Source organism: Siniperca chuatsi, linkage group LG14 (genome assembly GCF_020085105.1).
Source record: "Siniperca chuatsi isolate FFG_IHB_CAS linkage group LG14, ASM2008510v1, whole genome shotgun sequence".
Lineage (NCBI taxonomy): Eukaryota > Metazoa > Chordata > Actinopteri > Centrarchiformes > Sinipercidae > Siniperca > Siniperca chuatsi.
This window is the reverse complement of record NC_058055.1, coordinates 13,480,534-13,499,513: the sequence shown is the minus strand read 5'-3', so window position 1 is coordinate 13,499,513 and position 18,980 is coordinate 13,480,534. Positions and strand designations below refer to the sequence as shown.

General features: G+C 40.5%; 1 protein-coding gene across 1 annotated transcript; it reads right to left on the bottom strand.

The window, feature by feature from the left end:
* Positions 1–5,622: 5,622 nt before the first annotated feature.
* ltn1 (listerin E3 ubiquitin protein ligase 1) lies at positions 5,623–18,070 on the bottom strand. Its single transcript, XM_044222982.1, has 32 exons — positions 17,901–18,070; positions 17,479–17,685; positions 17,173–17,271; positions 16,678–16,908; positions 16,527–16,579; positions 16,239–16,419; positions 15,447–15,620; positions 14,985–15,175; positions 14,451–14,598; positions 14,098–14,355; positions 13,641–13,952; positions 13,082–13,300; positions 12,902–12,943; positions 12,603–12,792; positions 12,214–12,453; positions 11,974–12,127; positions 11,658–11,808; positions 11,278–11,488; positions 11,000–11,156; positions 10,523–10,636; positions 10,287–10,414; positions 10,067–10,202; positions 9,805–9,949; positions 9,305–9,518; positions 8,832–9,069; positions 8,614–8,691; positions 8,288–8,474; positions 7,953–8,118; positions 7,642–7,862; positions 7,218–7,412; positions 6,818–6,985; positions 5,623–6,389 (listed from the first exon to the last, which is right to left on the bottom strand). The coding sequence occupies exons 1-32, from the start codon at positions 17,940–17,942 to the stop codon at positions 6,327–6,329; spliced, it is 5,313 nt and encodes a 1,770-aa protein (XP_044078917.1). The 5' UTR covers positions 17,943–18,070; the 3' UTR covers positions 5,623–6,326.
* Positions 18,071–18,980: the final 910 nt, after the last annotated feature.

Sequence of the window (18,980 nt, the reverse complement as noted above, 5' to 3'; positions counted from 1 at the left end):
CTCCAGTTCTCCATTATCTTGTTGCCTCTTCTCTCTGTCTTCCCTGTCTTACTTGTCCTAATCTCCCCTTCTCTCCTTTTGCTCACTCATCTCCGTTCTTTTCTCGGTCTCACACTGTTCCTCCCTCCTCTCCTCCAGTCCTCCGTCTGCTGTGTGTATGAGGGATGACTCTTCCTCCTGGCCTGAGTATATTAGCTCCCCGGCCTCACTCTTTCCTGACAGCTCCGACCTTGTTAGAACTGGAGAGTGAGACGTCCACTTTTACAGCTGTAAAAAAAAGCTGCAAGGGTAGCTGTGTGACTTTTTTTACCTTTTAGTTTTACCCTTGAAGACGGATGTACATAAACACATTATCATCAGGGGATGATCATTAAGAAGAGGGCTGCCAGCGCCAAAACATCTCACTTCAAAACTCCATGTGTGTCTATTTTTATCCAAAGGACTACAGCTGGGGTTTCGAGAATCTTTCCTTAACTTCTTTTGTACTTGTAACTCTCTTAATGCCCCATAATAGCTTGGCGAATACGGGGCACCACCCACCTCACAAGCACACCTTGATTTTTACACTTCTTATAAAAACTAATTACCATACTCTATCATGCTCCATGGCACCATTAAATGAGCTCATTAAATACCTTTAGGATTACAAATCAAAGTAATTGCCAATTAGGATTTACCTAATTGTGTAAAACTTCAAGGATCTGAAGCTTTCTCACTCAGTTTGTGGCACAGCACAGGGCAATAGGCTATCACGCTGTATACTTGTTTATCAGCTGAGCCATTCTGATGATTGATGCGAACAAGCAGAACCAGCCTCGATCAGATTTTGATATACTCACCACAGTAAATGCTACAGCTGAAGCAGAGAGTCCAGAGAGTCCACTAACTAGAAAATGTAAACTTATACTCTATCTCTCTGAATGATGTCAGCAAAGATATCAGGGAAACCTTAACGTCAAAGTGAGAAAATGACAAGTTTTGTTTGAGTGTCTGTTTCTTAGAGTGATACAAAAGATGCAAAAAAATCTGTTTTTTGCTAGAAAAAGACAAAGAGTCTACAGCCATGCTAGCAGCTCTTTGAAGCAGCTCATTGCTAACAGCTCATTGCTAATGTCAGCATGCTAACATGCTTACAAAAAGCTTGATGCTTTGCGGATAATGGTTACCATGTCCACCATCTTAGTTTAGTGTGTTAGCATGCTAACATTTGCTAATTAGAAAATGTTAGCCATGTATGTTGATAACATAGTTGATAAAATATTTAAGTGGTAGACTGACCTGCCATCCCTAGAGCCACAATGCTAGCTTGGCTAAAAATATAGCTGTTACAAGTTTGTAGTTTGCTCCTTAAACAACAACAACTTCTTAAATGTGTGTAAGTAAAAATGGAATGTGACAAGCTTTCATGATGGAAAAAATTATCAAAATGTTGGATTTAAATGCAGAGTATGATTTTGGTGAGCTAAGTGCAGTGTTTTCCTCTACTCAGTGGAGTATCCTATGCTATATGTTTAATGTCTGGTTACTTTACAGCATGGTGCCTCTACACCCTTAGGCTTAGCTATGGAAACACCAACCTCTCAGAAACAGCGTGGCCATTTAAATAGAAGAGTAAATCCAATTTTGCCACAGGGTACAGAAGTCCATTTTCTTAGCCGCTATCACAAAATATAGAGCATTTGTACAATATATGGTGGGTTTCTCTAAATTTAGAGAATGAGGCGTGATAGTGGTCTGTCTTTTGTGAACTCTTCGTGCCTAATTGCTACATCTGCACTGTGAGTCATAGTAGATCCAGCCCTGCTACTTTGTATAACAACTGCAGAATGAACTCAGAATGAGCTATTGCCAGAAGTGTGAAGCCTTGCTGTCCCTATTCCCTGCCTCTGTTTAGCTCATGTGCTGGAGTTAACACACACACACAACCTAAAATATTCAGGAAGTACCACTTGTGTTTGTCCTAGTTGTATTTAAAAGGATTCGGTCATGCTCAGATTCCTTTTATGCTTCTCATGTGCAGTTATTTCCATGTAGACTAGGGCCCCTCTTTGGGGTTGGCTGACTGAAGCTACATAAGGTTCTCTGGTAGGACAAAAAGTACCCCGCCAGTGTTATTTGCAGGCAGACTTGTGCTGCTGGTGCTTGACTGTGAACTTAAGCAGTGCTTCAGAATACTTAAATAGCCCTTTGCCATGCATTGCCCCTTGAGCTGATAAGTTTCATCATGGAAAAGAGTTAGTTCAATTGGGCTTTAAATGCACTTTCAAAAAATGATTCTAAGATAGTGAGTGGATTTAGTCTCTTTGCTGTTAATCTGATAAAATGTTATATCATAAAATGATAAAAATATATGTTTCTAATAGTCATACAAATAGACGATGTACACATGACTACTGAAACCATTTCTAGATAAAACTAGACAAGACCTTACAATTCTTCTTTTTACTGTTATCACATATTCTGACAAAATGATATTGCATGCATGTTCTATTCTTTATTGACTTGCTCTTTTTCATTTCTATAATCTTAAAATATCGAATTTTCTCTTTAAATCTACTCACTGTGGTTCTGAATGACAGCCAGGGTCTTTTGAAAACAGCACACTCAGCCACCTGGTCTTTGGTTTCCTCCATTGCTGCTATAACATGGCAGCAGTAATAGAAAACCATAAAAGGCCTGTACGTGATGACAGAGTAATAACAGTAGATTTAAACTGTGGCAGACCAGGCAGTCTTTCCCAGCCATAATGACTAATACAAATGCATGTCTAGGAGCCAATAGATGGAGGTCAATAATCATTGTTTATTATGTTCATTACATGAAAACAGCAAATGTTAATAAAATTGATTATTTTGCTTTTGGGTGCAGTTGAGAAAATAGCACAGATAAAATTATAAAGTTCCCTGCTTTGGTTTAGGATGCATGAACCCGATGAATTCCCATTACATTCAACAAATTCAGATATTGATTGTATGCTGTGTGTAATTTCATACAGTGTGCTATATGATTTGGAACATGGGAGGGAGGCACAGAGAGAGAGATGGAGGAGATGAAGGAGACTGGCTACACAGTGGCAAATAAAATGACTGTGTGGGATTCATTTCAATAGAACTAATATCAGCAGAGTCATACTGATAGGCACATGCACGTGCACAAAACACACACACAAGCAGACAGACTAATTCAAAGCCATTTCCAGAGCTGAGCAGTTGCCTGCAGTGTTGAGGAGTGGTGTGATTGGGCTGGGACCAGCCTCCTACAAATGGCTTGGAATGCTAATAGGCTCACAAATGGGTCAGGGAGAGCTAAATGAGAGCTATCTAGGCCTGGCTAATTATGAAGTAACCAAAGCTCCACCAATCAGGTTCAAAGGCCAGAAAGGCCAGTGAACTGACTGGTTGTAGACAGGTTGGCTGCTAATTAGCTAGTACTAGTACAGCAGTTTCATGCAAGAGGGTCAGTGTAGGATGGCTAATGGATGGATGGCATCGCAAGCACTTTCAGAATTCAGGAGGGAGAAACGTTACGTTAAATCACCTGATCAACGCCAATTCTGCAAAGCACATAAATCACTATTTGATTTTTGATCCTTTGGTTATATTCAATTATTAAACAAATTCAGTTTCTTTGTAGTCAGTTGAGTCTGTTTAAGGACACTCAAAAGCTGTATATTCGAGTGTATAAACTGACATTACATTTTCAATATTACTGATCTGTTTTCAGCTATTTTCAGAATGGTTTAAATCACTGATTTCCATGTTGACTGGCACCCATCGGTAGAAAACTATTTATATCCTCATAGTCAAGTATGTTAGCAACATTTAATCCGGGTCTCCAACTGTCATATCAAATAGGTTCCAGTATTGTGAGTGAATTTATTCATCAAATTCATTTGAGTAATTAAAGATGGCACATTAATAATCCCTGTGGGATCCCTTATTAATTCCCTTTCTAAATTCCACATTAATTATTTGGATGAAATAAAAAACGATTTGTCTGGAAATCTAAATGAGACAGAAAATGTAACAATAAAAATCTGATCTTTGTAGGTAATTTAATCTCCCTCGATAGTCCAGATCAGTAATCCCTTTTCTTTCAGGTTAATATGTACACATCTCCTCAAATAGTAGTTGTATTCCTCACAACCGTGTCTTGTGCTTATGCTGCCATCTTCTGGTAAGGATTGACCCATATTAAGAAAAGAACAGGCTGAACAGACTGTACTGTAGTTCATAACATCTACACCACTGCTTAATCTAGCAGATAATGAGCAATACGATTTGAGGCTGTCCGTGTGAGTGTGTGTGTGTCAAAACTTGTGAGAGAAGGGGATTTCAGTATAAATATTTATGCTTGGCAAACAGATCAATGGCTATTAAAAAGGTCAAGGGCAGATGATGATGGATGCTGGCTGTATGTATTGATACATTTTGACTGCAATAATGAATTACAAGTGCACACATGCTTGCACACACACATAGACGGCAGACCAAATGATAGGGATTAATTCATTGATCATGCTTAATCTGTCATAATTAATTCCATAGGAACTACTGTGATGAGAGCAAGCCTCCATTAAACAGATAAATTATTTAACATGAGGAGGAGGTGGACCCAAGATAAATGAGCTTGGGAGACTGGTGCCAGCAGTCACAGGCTGAGGCTAATTACAGTCTTTTCTTGGAAACTAGCACAGGTTAACTTACAGTAATAGTTGTATGGAAATACCATATAACTGTAATTGGAGGCTCAGGTTAACCTAACAGTTCATGGAAGCACTCGGGCTTCATTACAGTTGACTTTGAATAAAGTTATCTAAGATAAAGTGACGGCATATCTTAAATGTCATATTTGTTGACCTATATAGCTTTATATAGCCACTTGTTCGTTTTTAGCAGAGAGAGAGAGAGCTGGCCCCAGTTAGAATCAAATCTCCAACCATGTGTTAAGTCCCAACAGGTTTATCCTATAAGCTACGCATACATTTTTTCAGTTTGTTTCTTTTGTGATCATTAAGTCTTTATAGTTACAGAATTAAGCCCTGGAAACTGCAAAATCCTAGATGATGATTGCCATTAACGTATAAAAGAGGCTAGCTTTGGCAAAGGAATTTAATAGGTCATGACATAACAATACACCTGGGGCCAGATGTATAAAACTGTGTAGACTCTAGAGTAAAAATCTGTGTATGCACAAAGTAAAAATATGCATGAGCAGTCTTTGTGCCACATTTATATATCCCTGCATATGCATTGTTCTGTATTACACAGCTCAGTCATCGGGAAAATGTATGCACTGTACTTCGTTCTGTACTCTGTCTGTTAACTGTAACATCCTGTAGGGCTGCCAGATCAGCCTTTAGTGTTGTTATACAAAGCCATTACAAACTATTATATGTAATGAGTCATAACAGATGGTAATTGATATACACTCACACATACACACATCTATAAACTTTGACATTGCTTGCTGAAGTCTATCACATTCAGATGGGCAGTCAAAAATATTTGTATGCGGTGTAAAACATGCATGAAGGTTCAAGTACACATTCCAGTGATAATGTGTATGCTTTGTTTGACCCCTGTTCTAAGTGTTCAATCAAAGACAAATTGCATCCATTAATAATATCCATTCAGTTGTATTTTATTTACTTTCCAGCATCATTTACAGCTGTATGCAGGCATCAGGAGACGATGCATATCATTAGGTTTTGATATTTGTGAGCACTGGCATTTTGAAATGTAAAAACTAAACCTTAAAGAAGTTCCCTTTCCTGCTTTTCATAGGTGATCTCACCATGTCATAATGGTATAAGGCATGTCACTAATCAGACATTATCTCTTTACACTCCTAAATATTAGGAAATATTTGTGAAGCCTGTCCTGGGCATTGCAATACTTAGACCATCTTTTTTAAAGTTTGTAAAATGACTAATTTCAACAGGTGCTTATGTACGACAGTGCCTAAAGATAAAAACTTATTACTAACAGAAAAACATCAGCAGGGAGCTACTGATTCTGCCCATTTAGAGTACAGTAAAGCACTGGTATTAAACTGTTGACAGCTTATTAACCCATGCTACTGAATATGGGCAATTACAATTATCACTAGATTTTACTGTACATTAGTTCAGACTTCCACTGAGCACATGAAACATGATTTTCTGAACCAAACAATATGAGAGAATTTCAACCCATATTGTGTCTATAAATTAGAAGTTAATATAGATGAGTTTCTTAATAACTCTATTCATGTAATCACAACCGATCTAGTCCTGGTTGACCGAAGAACTGTCAACCTTTTAGCCATGATCAACAGACTGTATGTTAGAAGAAGGTTTCTCTGCACAGCGGGCAGGTGGACTTGTTGCTGGATGTGAACCATTTGTACTGTAGAAAGATGAAAAAAATAAATAAATAAATGTAAAAGACAACAACTAAACATTGTCAAGGATGTTCACTTTAAATTCTATGTGGTCATGCATTAAATTGTATATGGTATTTGTGAGATGTAACACGGAAAGTGTATGTGACAACCAATAGTGGGCAGTGGATTTATGAATTATGCCTTCAATTAGGTTCCAGTAAAAGGAAAAATCCTCATAAAACATCATTGTTCCAGATTACGCATATACAGACAAACTACAGTTTGTTGCCAGTGCTATTGTTCTCTCTGTTATGATGATTGATCAAAGATTTTTTTTTAAATATGCTCAAAGTTTACCAATGTAATTAGTTCTTTTTAACATCGGTAGAGAAGGCACTGATCTTGACAGCCCACTACTGGATGTAATATGATCTTGACAAATAACTCTCACCAAACACGCTGAGTGGAATTTCTTTTTGCAGGTTCGGCAAGCCTTCTTGGGCAGGGAGTAGTTGGAGCCGTGGATAACAGAGAAGCAGATCATACAATCCTCTATTCCCTCGAAACGCTTGTCCACATTGTTCTTCCACAGAGCTAGGCCCTCCATTATACTGCCATTCTGAAGACACAAACACACATTTACATTTTTCTGTAATTGTTTCATCCTCTTTTTCTTTGCTGATCCTTGAAAAGAAAGCATCTTCACCGCCCTCTTGGCCTGTATTGCTCAAAAAAAAACATCACTGGTAGGGATATACTGTAATCTGGCTACAATCCTTCAGGTTGAGGAACAGATGCTACTTACGACATCTTGCGTTTATATTGATTCAATTGTGTGTTTGTGTTTCTACCTGATGTGTGAGGTAGGTGCTCAGTTGCAACATCCAGTTCCTCCACTGCTGTACTGCAACGCCCACGCGCCTCCCACTCTCTACAGTGATCGAGCCTAGAGGGTAGTTCTGTGGTAGCTGAATCACCAACTCGATGAAGATATCATCCACAGAATAGGTAGCAATCACCTCCCGCGCTGCTGAGCGGGCTTTTACCTGGGGCAATAAGATAAATAAATAAGTAAATACACCTTTTGCCTTTGTGCAATTTCCTGGAGATGATCTATCAGATTATACAGGAGGAACGCAAAGATCAGGTATGCTGGGATTATCAAGGAAGTGGCACATCCCAAAACATGTTTCATTACAGTAAGTAACCTAAAACTAGTAAAAGTTGTAGTTGTAGATACACACACAGAGCAATGTACAGTATTTGCTTACTTACAGTCATGCTGTCAAACATCTGAGTGCTGGCGTGGACAGATGAGATCTCCTGGGCTGAGAGAACAGGACTGACGTATTTAATAGTGAACTTCTCCACGGCTGCGCTCACTCTCTTCTCCTGGCTGTTCCACCACAGCCGCACCATGGCAGGCAGGTCCTGCACTGTGCTGTAGTACACACTGCAAGCCAGATGAGGGAGCTCCCACTCAACACTCTCACTTTCTGCAGACAAGAAACACAAGAGGGGAAATCTAAGCTTGTTTACATTTCACAGCCACATAAAGAAGTCGGGTAGGTGTGTGTGCTACTTACTGTCAACAGACAGAGACAAGCTCTCTGTAAAGAAGGTTTTGGTCTCCTTTGTTTCTGTCCCCTGGCCTGGGTAGAGGGGGTTCTCAGGCATCAGTTTGAAGAGGTGAAGGAGGAGCTTGTTAAGGGAGCAGCTTCTCTTAAGATACTGGGCATAATGGGCACGCAGCTAGAGATAAATCAGAAGAGCAGTCAATACTGTGACAATACTTTTGATATCAACATTACTCTTCTCAGACATCAAAGCACACTCTTATAAATCGGTTTGCTTGTATACACTCTCATACACAAACTACCACATTTCTGATCATCTGAGGACAGGACTTATCAAGACTCACATGGGAGGGTGAGGATTTGAAAAAAGTGAGGAGCAGCTTCCAGGCCAGCAAGTACCCCAGGATGCAGGAGTACTCCACACTGAGAGGCTGGACCACAGCAAACTCTCCCACTTGAATCCCTGCCAGGATACTATCACACAGTTCCTCACAGGTTGACAGGATGGCCATCAGAGATGCTGGAGGAGAACTGAACACAAAAAATAAACAGAAAAGTCCAAAAATATTTTTGTCTAGTACTGTAAGAATTCATGTGACAATACCAAGAATCCATTAACTATCACATATGTGTAAAACCCACAATAATATGATCTCCCCCATCGACTTACAGACATGGCTCATCTCTATCATCATCAGACTTGTTGTTGTCTCCCTCTCCATCACACTCAGGCAGCTGAGGCATGACCCTGTATTGACAATAAGTAAGTATGTTCATTTTTCTTTTGTTTTATATTCCCAACCTCCTGCAGGGCCCTTAAGATCTCAGGTTAGGTGAAAAGTTACCTACATTTGCGCACAGATACACACTCTCAAACATAATCCTTACTTTTCTAACAAGTGGTAGACAGTGATCTGCAGAGGCCTGGCCTTAAACAGCAGCAGGGGACAGAAAGTGTTGAGAAGCGTCTGGAGGGGCTCTGGCAGGTTTGTATTCTGGTCCGCTATGAACCGTGGTGGCAGGGAGTTCTGTTTTAGCTGCTGCACAGGCACATATGTCAGAGCCATGCCAACTGACTGCAGTACCGCCAAAGGGAACACAGGGTCATCCGGTTCAGTGAAGGCTTCTGCATTTAGACAACAAACATATGATAAATTTGCCTTAACTGCTTGTATATTGCAATGACACGTTTGGGACACAAATGTGTAAATGTTCTTCATTTAGCAACTACCATAATACCTGGTGACATGCTAAATGAAAAGCAACAAGTATTAGGTAGGTTTTCGTGCTTGACTTTTCAGAGTAGGCTTGTTTCCCAGAGATTGTATCATAACCTCCTAAAATAAAATCCACACACGCACCTGTGATATTGATAGGCAGAGGCAACAGCAGGTTGTAGATTCCTTCCACAAAGAAGTCTGTCCATTCACCAGCCAGTTCTGCCGGCAGCTTCTCCAGTTCATCGGGCAAAGATGATGTGAAGAACTGGTTCAGGTTTACTATCAATGCAGCGTTCTCACACACGAACAGCTGCACCCATGGGTTCCATAGACTGCTCACATTTTCGCTGGCAGTCTGAGATTAGAAGCAAACAAATACAATCAAAGATAGTTAGGGACAGCAGATGCAAGCTATAAATAAAGAGCTAAAGTTGCTGAAAATGTATAACCAACCAACCATAGTGAGTACTCTTGATGATACAAATACCTGAGTTCAACACCCCATGAGAGGGTGCATCCATTCTGCTCCAGTGTCGTGAAACTGAATCCTTGCCAGCTCTTGGAGGCACTACTCTGTAGCTGACCCTGGCGTCTGACCTCAAAGTCACAAAACAATACAATATGTATGATCTATGTCTCACCTCCAACCAGGCTAACATAGAGCAGAGCAAGAAGTCCCACTGGCTGCCCCCAAGAACTGTTGGACGATGAGCCACCAGCCAGGACAGGAAACGCATCATCTCCACAGTAAGGTTCAACTGTTCTGCAGTTGCTTTAGACAGGTCACTGAAATACAAAGATGTGACAAATGTAGATATATAAGTAGAAAATATCTAAATTTGATCAGTCAGTCAAGAGATATAACAAACGAAAATGTTTGCATTGTTTGCGTAATTGCATTACCTGCCGAAGTGGAACCAGTCCTCCTTGCTGTTCCTCCACTCCATCACGGTGGCCAGGATAGCCTGCACAACCTCCTCCTCTACTTGTGTGTTGGCTTTAAGACAGCACAGCAGCACTGCCAGACACCCATACACATCTGTGACAAAAAGCCCAAATGTATTAATGTTTGGTTCAAGTCCAAAATGCATTTATGTGTGTGTGTTTATGTTTGTATTCTCACTGTCATTCTCTTGCCAGTTGATTATTCCGGCAGTAGCCAGAGCAATGAGAGTTTCTCTGTCTTCTTTGGTCATGGTGGGGCAGAGCACCTGGAGAGTGCTCATTTTGCTTCGAGACACTGGGAACAACCTGACCAAACACAGACAATTTTCAATATACAACACAATGGTAACATTGGTCACATAACAGATGTGAATGTGAAATTAAAAGTATTTAAAAAAAAATACATTAACAAACCTGTCTGCACTGCCATAAAGCTTCCTCACGGTTGCACTGTGAGTGGCTGCCAAGTTGTTGGTGTGGATGTAGTTTTCTAGAGTCAGAGACCATAGACCTCCATCCTCCACTGACCTACAGGGTAACAATACAATAGACATATATATAGTGGATATTGTTTCAAATAATTGCCTTAAAATAAACGTGCATAAAAATCAGAGCTGATGACTTTTGTCTTGTTTCTTCAGAAGCCGATACATTTATTAAATTTCTTTAATTATTATTAAAGTTCTTTTTTTGTAAACAGCTATTTTTATTGATTGTCAGATAATGTTTAGTCCAACAAATTAATAAGACCCATGTCTTTAGAAGAGGCTCCATGGATCCAGGAGACTGAAAGCTGTAGAAAATCATGTGTTAATCTTGTGTGGGTTTGTTTCGGTCTACTCTGCAGAGTACTAAATTCATTTCTTTTTTGTCAAAAATCAATGAGCTCACCGTGAGTAGAGTGTCTCCAGCAGATCTTTCTTTGGAACCTGGCTGTGGAATCCATCTGACAGCCCCCAGTCAGTCAGCACGCTATGATAGGCAGACACTATAGTAGGGCTGTACTCTACCTCCTTACACCACTGCAGTGCAAACAACAGTTCTGAAACTGCCAAAGAAAAGCATACATATACAAACATATATTAAAAAGCATCATAGATTGACATACAGAGAAAAAAATGTCACAGAAAAATTTTGTTCACATCCTGTGTGTGTATGTGTGTGTGTACCTGTGTACTTAAGGTTTGGCAGGTGGGAAGGACATTCTGCCTCCTTTTGGTCACGAGGTATGAATGCAACCGTCCGGGTCACCCTCCCCACCAGGGCACAGGCACATAGGTGGGCTGGCAGCCAAGATGACACCCTAACCATCCAGATGTCTTTGGAGGGTTTTTCGCAAACTCCTCGGTGACGGCTGGACAGTAAGGGGTTTTTGACCCACTACAGGGACAGAAATAAGGGGAAGAACAACTCATGAATGTCAAGTGTTTCGTGTGGAGGATTTAATTAAAGCAGAATCCTTCCCTAGCAAGTTCTTCATAACCAATGTAAAAGTAGTGCCTGAATTAGTTCTTTTCCTTGAGTAAGGATGATGGATTAGCTGGCTCACCTGAGGAGGTAAGGCTTGTCTGATTCTTGTCCATTCTGTCTGGCTGGGTGTCAATTGGGAAAGGAACTGGACGAGGAGGGGGGAGTCTTGATTGCAGACAGAGATGATTGTCTCCACTAGGCTCTGTACAGCCAGAACTAGAACCTGCAAACTAAAACATATCACCAAGAAGAGTTAGCTAGAAGCACGACAGATTCAGACAGATTCTTTAGATATGGTTGCACTGATGAATTGAACAGGCCCAAATTTGGGGAAGGACTACTGACAAACCCACTTGGGTTTTTAAAAACCACATCAGAGGAAGGTGTTTTGTTACCTTTTAACGTCCAGAGAGACGGTGAGTAGTTGGTTTGTCACCCAAAGCGCTGCACTGTGCAGGAAACCACCTTCCTTGACCTCATATTCAGAATGTTGGACCAATGACTGGACCCCAGCTACACACACTTTCCTCAGCTTATCTAAAAGTGAGTCTTTCAAAGCGATATCAACACAAATGAGTCATTTAGCTTACCTGATACGTATACAATATATGTTTGTGCAATGTGTGAGTACCTACCAGACAGGTGAGTGTGTGTTTGATCTTGGGCGGTGAGCTGAAAGACAGTGAGCAAGAGCTCCTCAGCCGAGGGTAGTAGAAGACAGTCTTGTACAGAAGAGAAGAATGTGGAGGCCACATCACAGATGAAGGAGATGAGTGGCTCCATGTTGCCTGCATCTGACAGACTCTTGGTCTCAGACAGAGTGGTGTGGAGCTCCTCTAAGATCTTCTCCATGTACACCTCTCCTATCAGAGGCTCTGCGTGGGTAAAAACAGATCAAAAAGATGATTATATAGTTTGGTGACTGATAAGAAAATCACAAAACATCAAGAGTCCAGCAAAAAGGTACTTTTCTATACATCGACAAAAACTGTAAAAAAATATTTGCTGGTGTGTTTGTGTTCACCATTGTTGTGGTGCTGAGAGAGGACCAGGCTGATAAGCGTCCAACTGTGGTTGCTCGTAGAAAAGGTAGAACTGGAAGAACTGCGTCCCACCTTGCACAGCTCCTCAGTCAATTCCAGGAGTTGCTCGCCCAGAACTGAACCTTTCAGCCAATCATTACAGCTCTTAAGAGTCTCAGGATCTACACATGCCTGACAGGACGGATAGCAGAGTAGCACAGACATTTATAACAGTGTAAAATTTATGTATAGGTAGATAACACACTTTGATAAAAGTCTGTGTAAACAGAATGACACATACCCTCTGTATAATTTGCAGGATAATTCCCCACTGTAAATCCATCTAGAAAGCAGAGTGCAGAGCATGAATGTCAGCAAAGAAAGAACAGCAAAATTAGAGTTGAACCTACGACAAAAGAGGGATCATCACGCTGCACATAAAAGACGTGAATCACGTTATGACATCTGCATCTTATGTTACCGTGGTGATGTGGTTGAGGACGCGGGTGGTCTCCTGCCGGCTGCAGCAGTAGAGGGAGCTGAAGACCATCTCCACCAGGTGATCAGTGTTTCTGCACCCCTTCTCAGCCAGCCACACCACCACCCGCTCCAGCAGGAACTGCATTGCTGGATTTTTCATATTCACCTCGTCCCGCTGCTCACCGTCCTTTGTTATTTTATCATCCAATTCGACCAATGTCTAAGACATGCACAGTTCAGGGAAAAAGTCAATTGTAAGGAATTGTAAGCTGTTAAAAACTTAACACTGTCCATTATTTAATCCAAAAGGACCATACCACTGTTTTTGCATGTTTAAGCCCATTAATTAAAAATTGCAAATACTTAACAAGTGTACCACAAGATTTTATACTGTACATATTTTTTTCACAGATTTGGCCATTACAAAGAAAAATTCATGGTTCGTAAAAATCCTGTAGATTAGTTGACCAGAACTGCTTAAACTCACAGAATGCCTTACAAAGATAAAAACAACTGACATTGAAATACACTTTCATCTGTAATCTGACAATATGACTTACACTGAAGACCCTCTGTGTGTGGAAAGACCGCAGGAGAAGGGAGAGGAAAACAAGATGTCTCTCCGAGTTTTTCTCATTCACATGAACCAGGCACAGTTGTGCCAGCTGGCACACTACATCCTCAAAATGCTGGGTCTGTGGGGACCTAAATGCCTTATCGTTCACAAGCTCCGACACTGTCTGCACAGGCTTCTCAACACCATCCCCCTCAACTTCAGTTTTCTCATTGTCCTCTGGCTTAGAGAAACATATCTTGACAGATATCTTCTTCCGGACGTGCTTTGTTTTTACTCTCTCAGGGTAACGCATTACCTGGAGACATAGAAGAAAGTGAGAATAGATTTATTTATTATTTTCATTATGTTTTCTGTTTCACTTTGGCCACTTTTTAAGACATGAATGGCTCTAACAGTGATATTGATCTGCTGTACCAGAGATTCCCCAAAACCAAACTCACTTGCAGCAAGGTGGCTACCCCTTCCAAAGCCTGTGGATCTGCTTCTTCATTGTCGGCACAACGCACTAACAAAAGACCAAGCCCCTCCCAGAAGTCTGCCAGTAGCCCTTGAAAGACAACCTTGCTGTCATTTGCTTCATCATCACTATGTAAACCTGCCCTAATCTCCCAGGAAACGACCATTTCAGTGACCAAAAGGAAAAGAGGCCCATTCTGAAGGGAGGGATTTCCGAGAGCCTTTTCTAGCAGTGGTAGGAGCTACAAAAAGACAAACAACAAAACAATGTAAGAAAGGTAGGGAATTAAGTAAATCTGACATGATTGGAAAAGAATGTGCGACTGTGTGATCCCACCTGCTGTGAAATAAGCATAATCCGTATTTTTTCCTGACCCTTCTTTTCTTCTGTATTGTGCAGTATGCAGTACCTCAAGCACTCAACAGCAGAAGTCACTATAACTGCACTTTCCGATGGGCTTGTCACTGCACGCTCACTAGACAGACTGAGACAAACACACAGACACTTAAGGTTATAGAGTGTGATACAGGAATTATGATTTATAACTTATAACAAGAGCAATATGTGTATAATTTTATATCAATATATCTGAAGATATGGTACATGTATGCAAAAATCACATACAAAATAATCAAATTACTGCTCAGTGCAATGAACTGTGTTATGGACTACATTAGGAAAATGTCTTCAAATTATTAATTATTATTAAAATGTGCATACAATCATTAATTTGACCAACAGAATTTTCTAAAACAATAACACAATATGAGCATATTGTCACAATATAGTTCCCTTGAAATTCAATAATTGATAATATTGAATTATTACCCAGTACAAGCGTACATACATGCACACACAGAAACAAATTACCCTTGTATGAATGAAGTGAAGAAGGTAGTGTAGAAGTCCAAGGTCGGATCGGTGACCTCTTGGGGCAGTTTGCTTAGGAGCGGCATTAGATTAGGGTGGAGTGCTTTAGCCATACCTTTGCCACCCTCTTTTAGTAAAGCCCAAAGTTTAGGTAAGAAGCCCTTCTTGGCATTCACATGTGTCCAGCAATCCTGAAATAGGAAATGGAAAATCTAAGATTAGATGGTACTTAGCTATAAGTTGGTACCTAAAAAAATGAAAAAAAATAAATACACAAATGAAACACATCTACATCAGTATCTACACATTTGTGACTAGTGCTGGTTAATATAACTCCTCCTTGCACTACTTATTAAGTCTAATGTAGTAACATAGAGGGTAGACAACATTACAAAACACCTGACAATATAATGGCATTAATATTACTGTATATGTGAGGTCATCCTTTAAACACAAGCTTACAGGGATCGTAGACACAACGTGTAGAACAGCCTCCCACACAGGTGGCAGCACTACAGGATCTGTGTCGTCAATGCTGAGGAGAACAGCAGGGCAGAGTCGTGCTGCTTCAGCCTGGACCAGTTCTGGAGTGAACTCACACAGAGCACACGCCATCTCGAAAAAGGCCCCTCGCACCTGTGGAGAAACACAGTAGTAATTAGGAACATATCTTCATTTGGCAGCACAAACTATGTATTATATATATATATATATATATATATATATATAAAATTTTAACTTCTCACACAGTTTTATCATTTTATGTTATAGTCAACTCAAGTGTACATGCGGGACAGATTGGTTAACAAAATATAAACTCTTCAAAATAAGACAGTGTAGTCCCTCATTCGTCCAGGAGTGTTCTATCGTAGAAAAGGTTTCAGTCGTAGTCATCTGGACACTGGACACTCAGTACGACTGAAACCTTTTCTACAATAAAATATAAACTAAAAAGAATTAGTTAACTTTATAGGATAAAACCATTTTCTCCTTGACATGTTGCCTTTACATGTAAACGTAGCCAAGGTAACAAGCGCACCTAAGATAAATTCCATAAAATCAAAGATAAATTCAGATACTTTATTTTTAAGCTTTACTCAAAAAGTCACTAAGGGAACCTGATTTCTTCTTTACAGTGGGCTTATGCATACACATAGATCTCACATAGTATCCCTCCCAATCTATGCAAACTCAAAATCCACTCAAGATTTTATGATGAATATATGAAATTCAAGTCCTAATCAGTGCCAGTACCTGTGGTGTCTTGTGTTTGCTGAACTTCCAGAACTTCCCAGAGTTAACAAGATCTGCTAGTCTTTGCTCCAGGGCCGTTCTGTCATCCTGGAGCAGCAGGAAGAGCAGTCTCTTCACCCCCAACAGAGAACTGGTCAGCATGCGCAAATATTTGGCTTCTCTCTCCTCCTCTGTCACACTTCTAGAGAACAGAGGGAACCAGTGATACTGACAGAATATATTGTCATTGTGCCTACACAGTGAGAAGAATGCACACAGAGGCTACAATGAATTAAACTGTTAACTTACTGTGGATCGCTTAGTGTGTCTGCCGTTTCCTTTAACAAAATATCCTGAAGTACCTGCAATATAAAAGCAACATCAATTTAAAGTTACATTTAGCTCATTAGATTACAGCATAAATCCCCTTGTCCGCTCTAAAGCCACCACTATTACTCACATTGAGGATCTCATCCTTGCAGAAGCTGAGAGCCTCAGGCTGCTTGGTGGGTGAGAAAGCAGCCTGGAAGGCCTGGCACGCAGCAGAGGCTGCAGGTGTGTAAGTGTCACACTGGGACAGAATCCAGTGGCCCATCAAGCTCTTCAGAAACGGGGCCAAGCTACGACGCACTTTCAGCACCAGCTGCTCAAAGGCCTGCTGGGTGGCCTCCCTGATCCGGCGATCATGGTCCTGACAGACACAATGATAAAGATAAGTTCTCCTAATGTAGACAACACCTCACACACATTAAAGTCCAATGTCTTCCTTAATATGAGTGTGGTTCCAGGCAACCTTCAAAGATATTCCCCATCATTAATTTAATACATTTTCTGTTGACTTTCATTTGTTAGGTAGGATGGGACTGATTATGTACTATTTCTACAATGTTGAAAGTAATGTGACATTGATACAAAAAAGGCATTTCATGAAATATGTGGTGAATGACCAGCTCACCACTGATATTTTGCAGTAAATCCTGGGCCAGTATGGCAGGACCCCTTTAACCTCTTCAGCATCCCGTTCCTGACACATGGACCCAAAGTCCTGCACAGCCTGAGAAGAGTACACAGCATCAAGACACACACCTGGACCAAAAAGCACCCTGGGGTGACTTCTATATACCCAGTGAGACATTTTTCATGTTTCATGTATACTGTATTTTATGCTGTTTTAAGGTTGTAGCAGATATGTTTAATATATGTATGGTACTTGTCTGTTGTATATGGTTGCATAGAAGACCACGTTCACGTTTAAACTAACTTTCAGTCTGGTGACAACATCCCTCTTCGAGAGTTTCCTGAGCACAAGGCGGAAATCTGGATCGACCAGGTTGTCTATCTCTTCCGCGCCGTGGACAGCGGGGACATAACTCAGCTCCGAAGTGACCGTTGAGTCGAAGCCCACAAACCCCGGGATGACACCACCCTCCCGGGTCAGTACCTCTGCAGCTCGACCGCTACTGGACGGCTATTAGCGGGAGAGAAACGCATGATTATAGAAAATAAAAGCAGTGAAGTAAGCCAGACGGAAACGTCGTGGTTATGAAACAGTTGAGACAACACAGCCACATGTAGTGTTAGCTGTTAACATGAAGTTTCACGTTGCATTAGCTTGTGCTCGGGTTTGTTGCTAGCAATCTTACTTTAACCCTGTACGTTAACTTTTTAGAAATTGGTACATACCCGAACATTTCCTTTAGTTCGCTGTTTATTCTTACCCCCCATGAATACGCATGAATCTTAAAAATATCAGTTTCCTGTGGTAACTTTGTAGTTTCCAGCGTTGGCAGTATTAGTGATACAGTGCGAAAGCCACTACAGTGCTCATGTTACGGAACAGAAGACTTCCTGTCTAAATTTTTCAAAATAAAGCATCATCCTCACGAACTTAAACTACTGTTTATGGTATGTACTAAGAGTTAGCCATACTGTAGGCTACAATGGGGATATTTGGTGACAAACCTCTTGACAGTTTTCACAATTTCTCTCATGGGTAGAAAACAGTTCCCGATGAAAACTGTAAACATTGATGTCTGTGGATTATCCAGAATAAACAGGATAAGACATGCATGACCGAAATTAGTCCCTCATTCAAATTCAATAACGAATTATAGAACTTTTTTTTTAATGTGTTAATTAAATGACAGAGTGTGAACAGAAAGCAGGCAGGGTGACAGCCTGATTTTTCTGAATCTATTAGGGGCCAAGAGGAAGCTGATGGAAGCTTTCAAAAGTAGGCTATGTAGGACTTTGTAGTATTTTGTAGAGCACTGCAAAATAACACTCTTGCACAAAATACCTGTAAGTCAAATTGCTTGGTGTTAGGAACTTTCTTTAAGTGAGTCCAATTTTTCCAAAATAGTTGAGGAGGCCATTTGAATAAAACAAGACCTTAGAGAAGAAATTATATGCACCATAATGCTATAGTGGTTGTCTGTTCTTTACTAATATTTCAGTATAAATGCATACAATAGCTTCCCTGGGTATTCTGATGTACAGTAATTTATTTTTATTTTCAATAAGGTAAACGCTTTTACTTTGAATGGGAAATCACAAAACAGAAGTGCTTACATGTGTCTACTTGACACAGACATACTTACTTCCGCTACGGATTTCTTCTTCTTGTCCATTTGGAGTAAACTAAAGCATTGTGCAATCATCGCTGCCCTCTGGAAACATATCGCAGACACTGCAGCCCTGTAAATAATAAAGACTCTTTCTCAGACAAGTGGGAGTTTATTTTGGGCTGAGGGTGATGGAAGA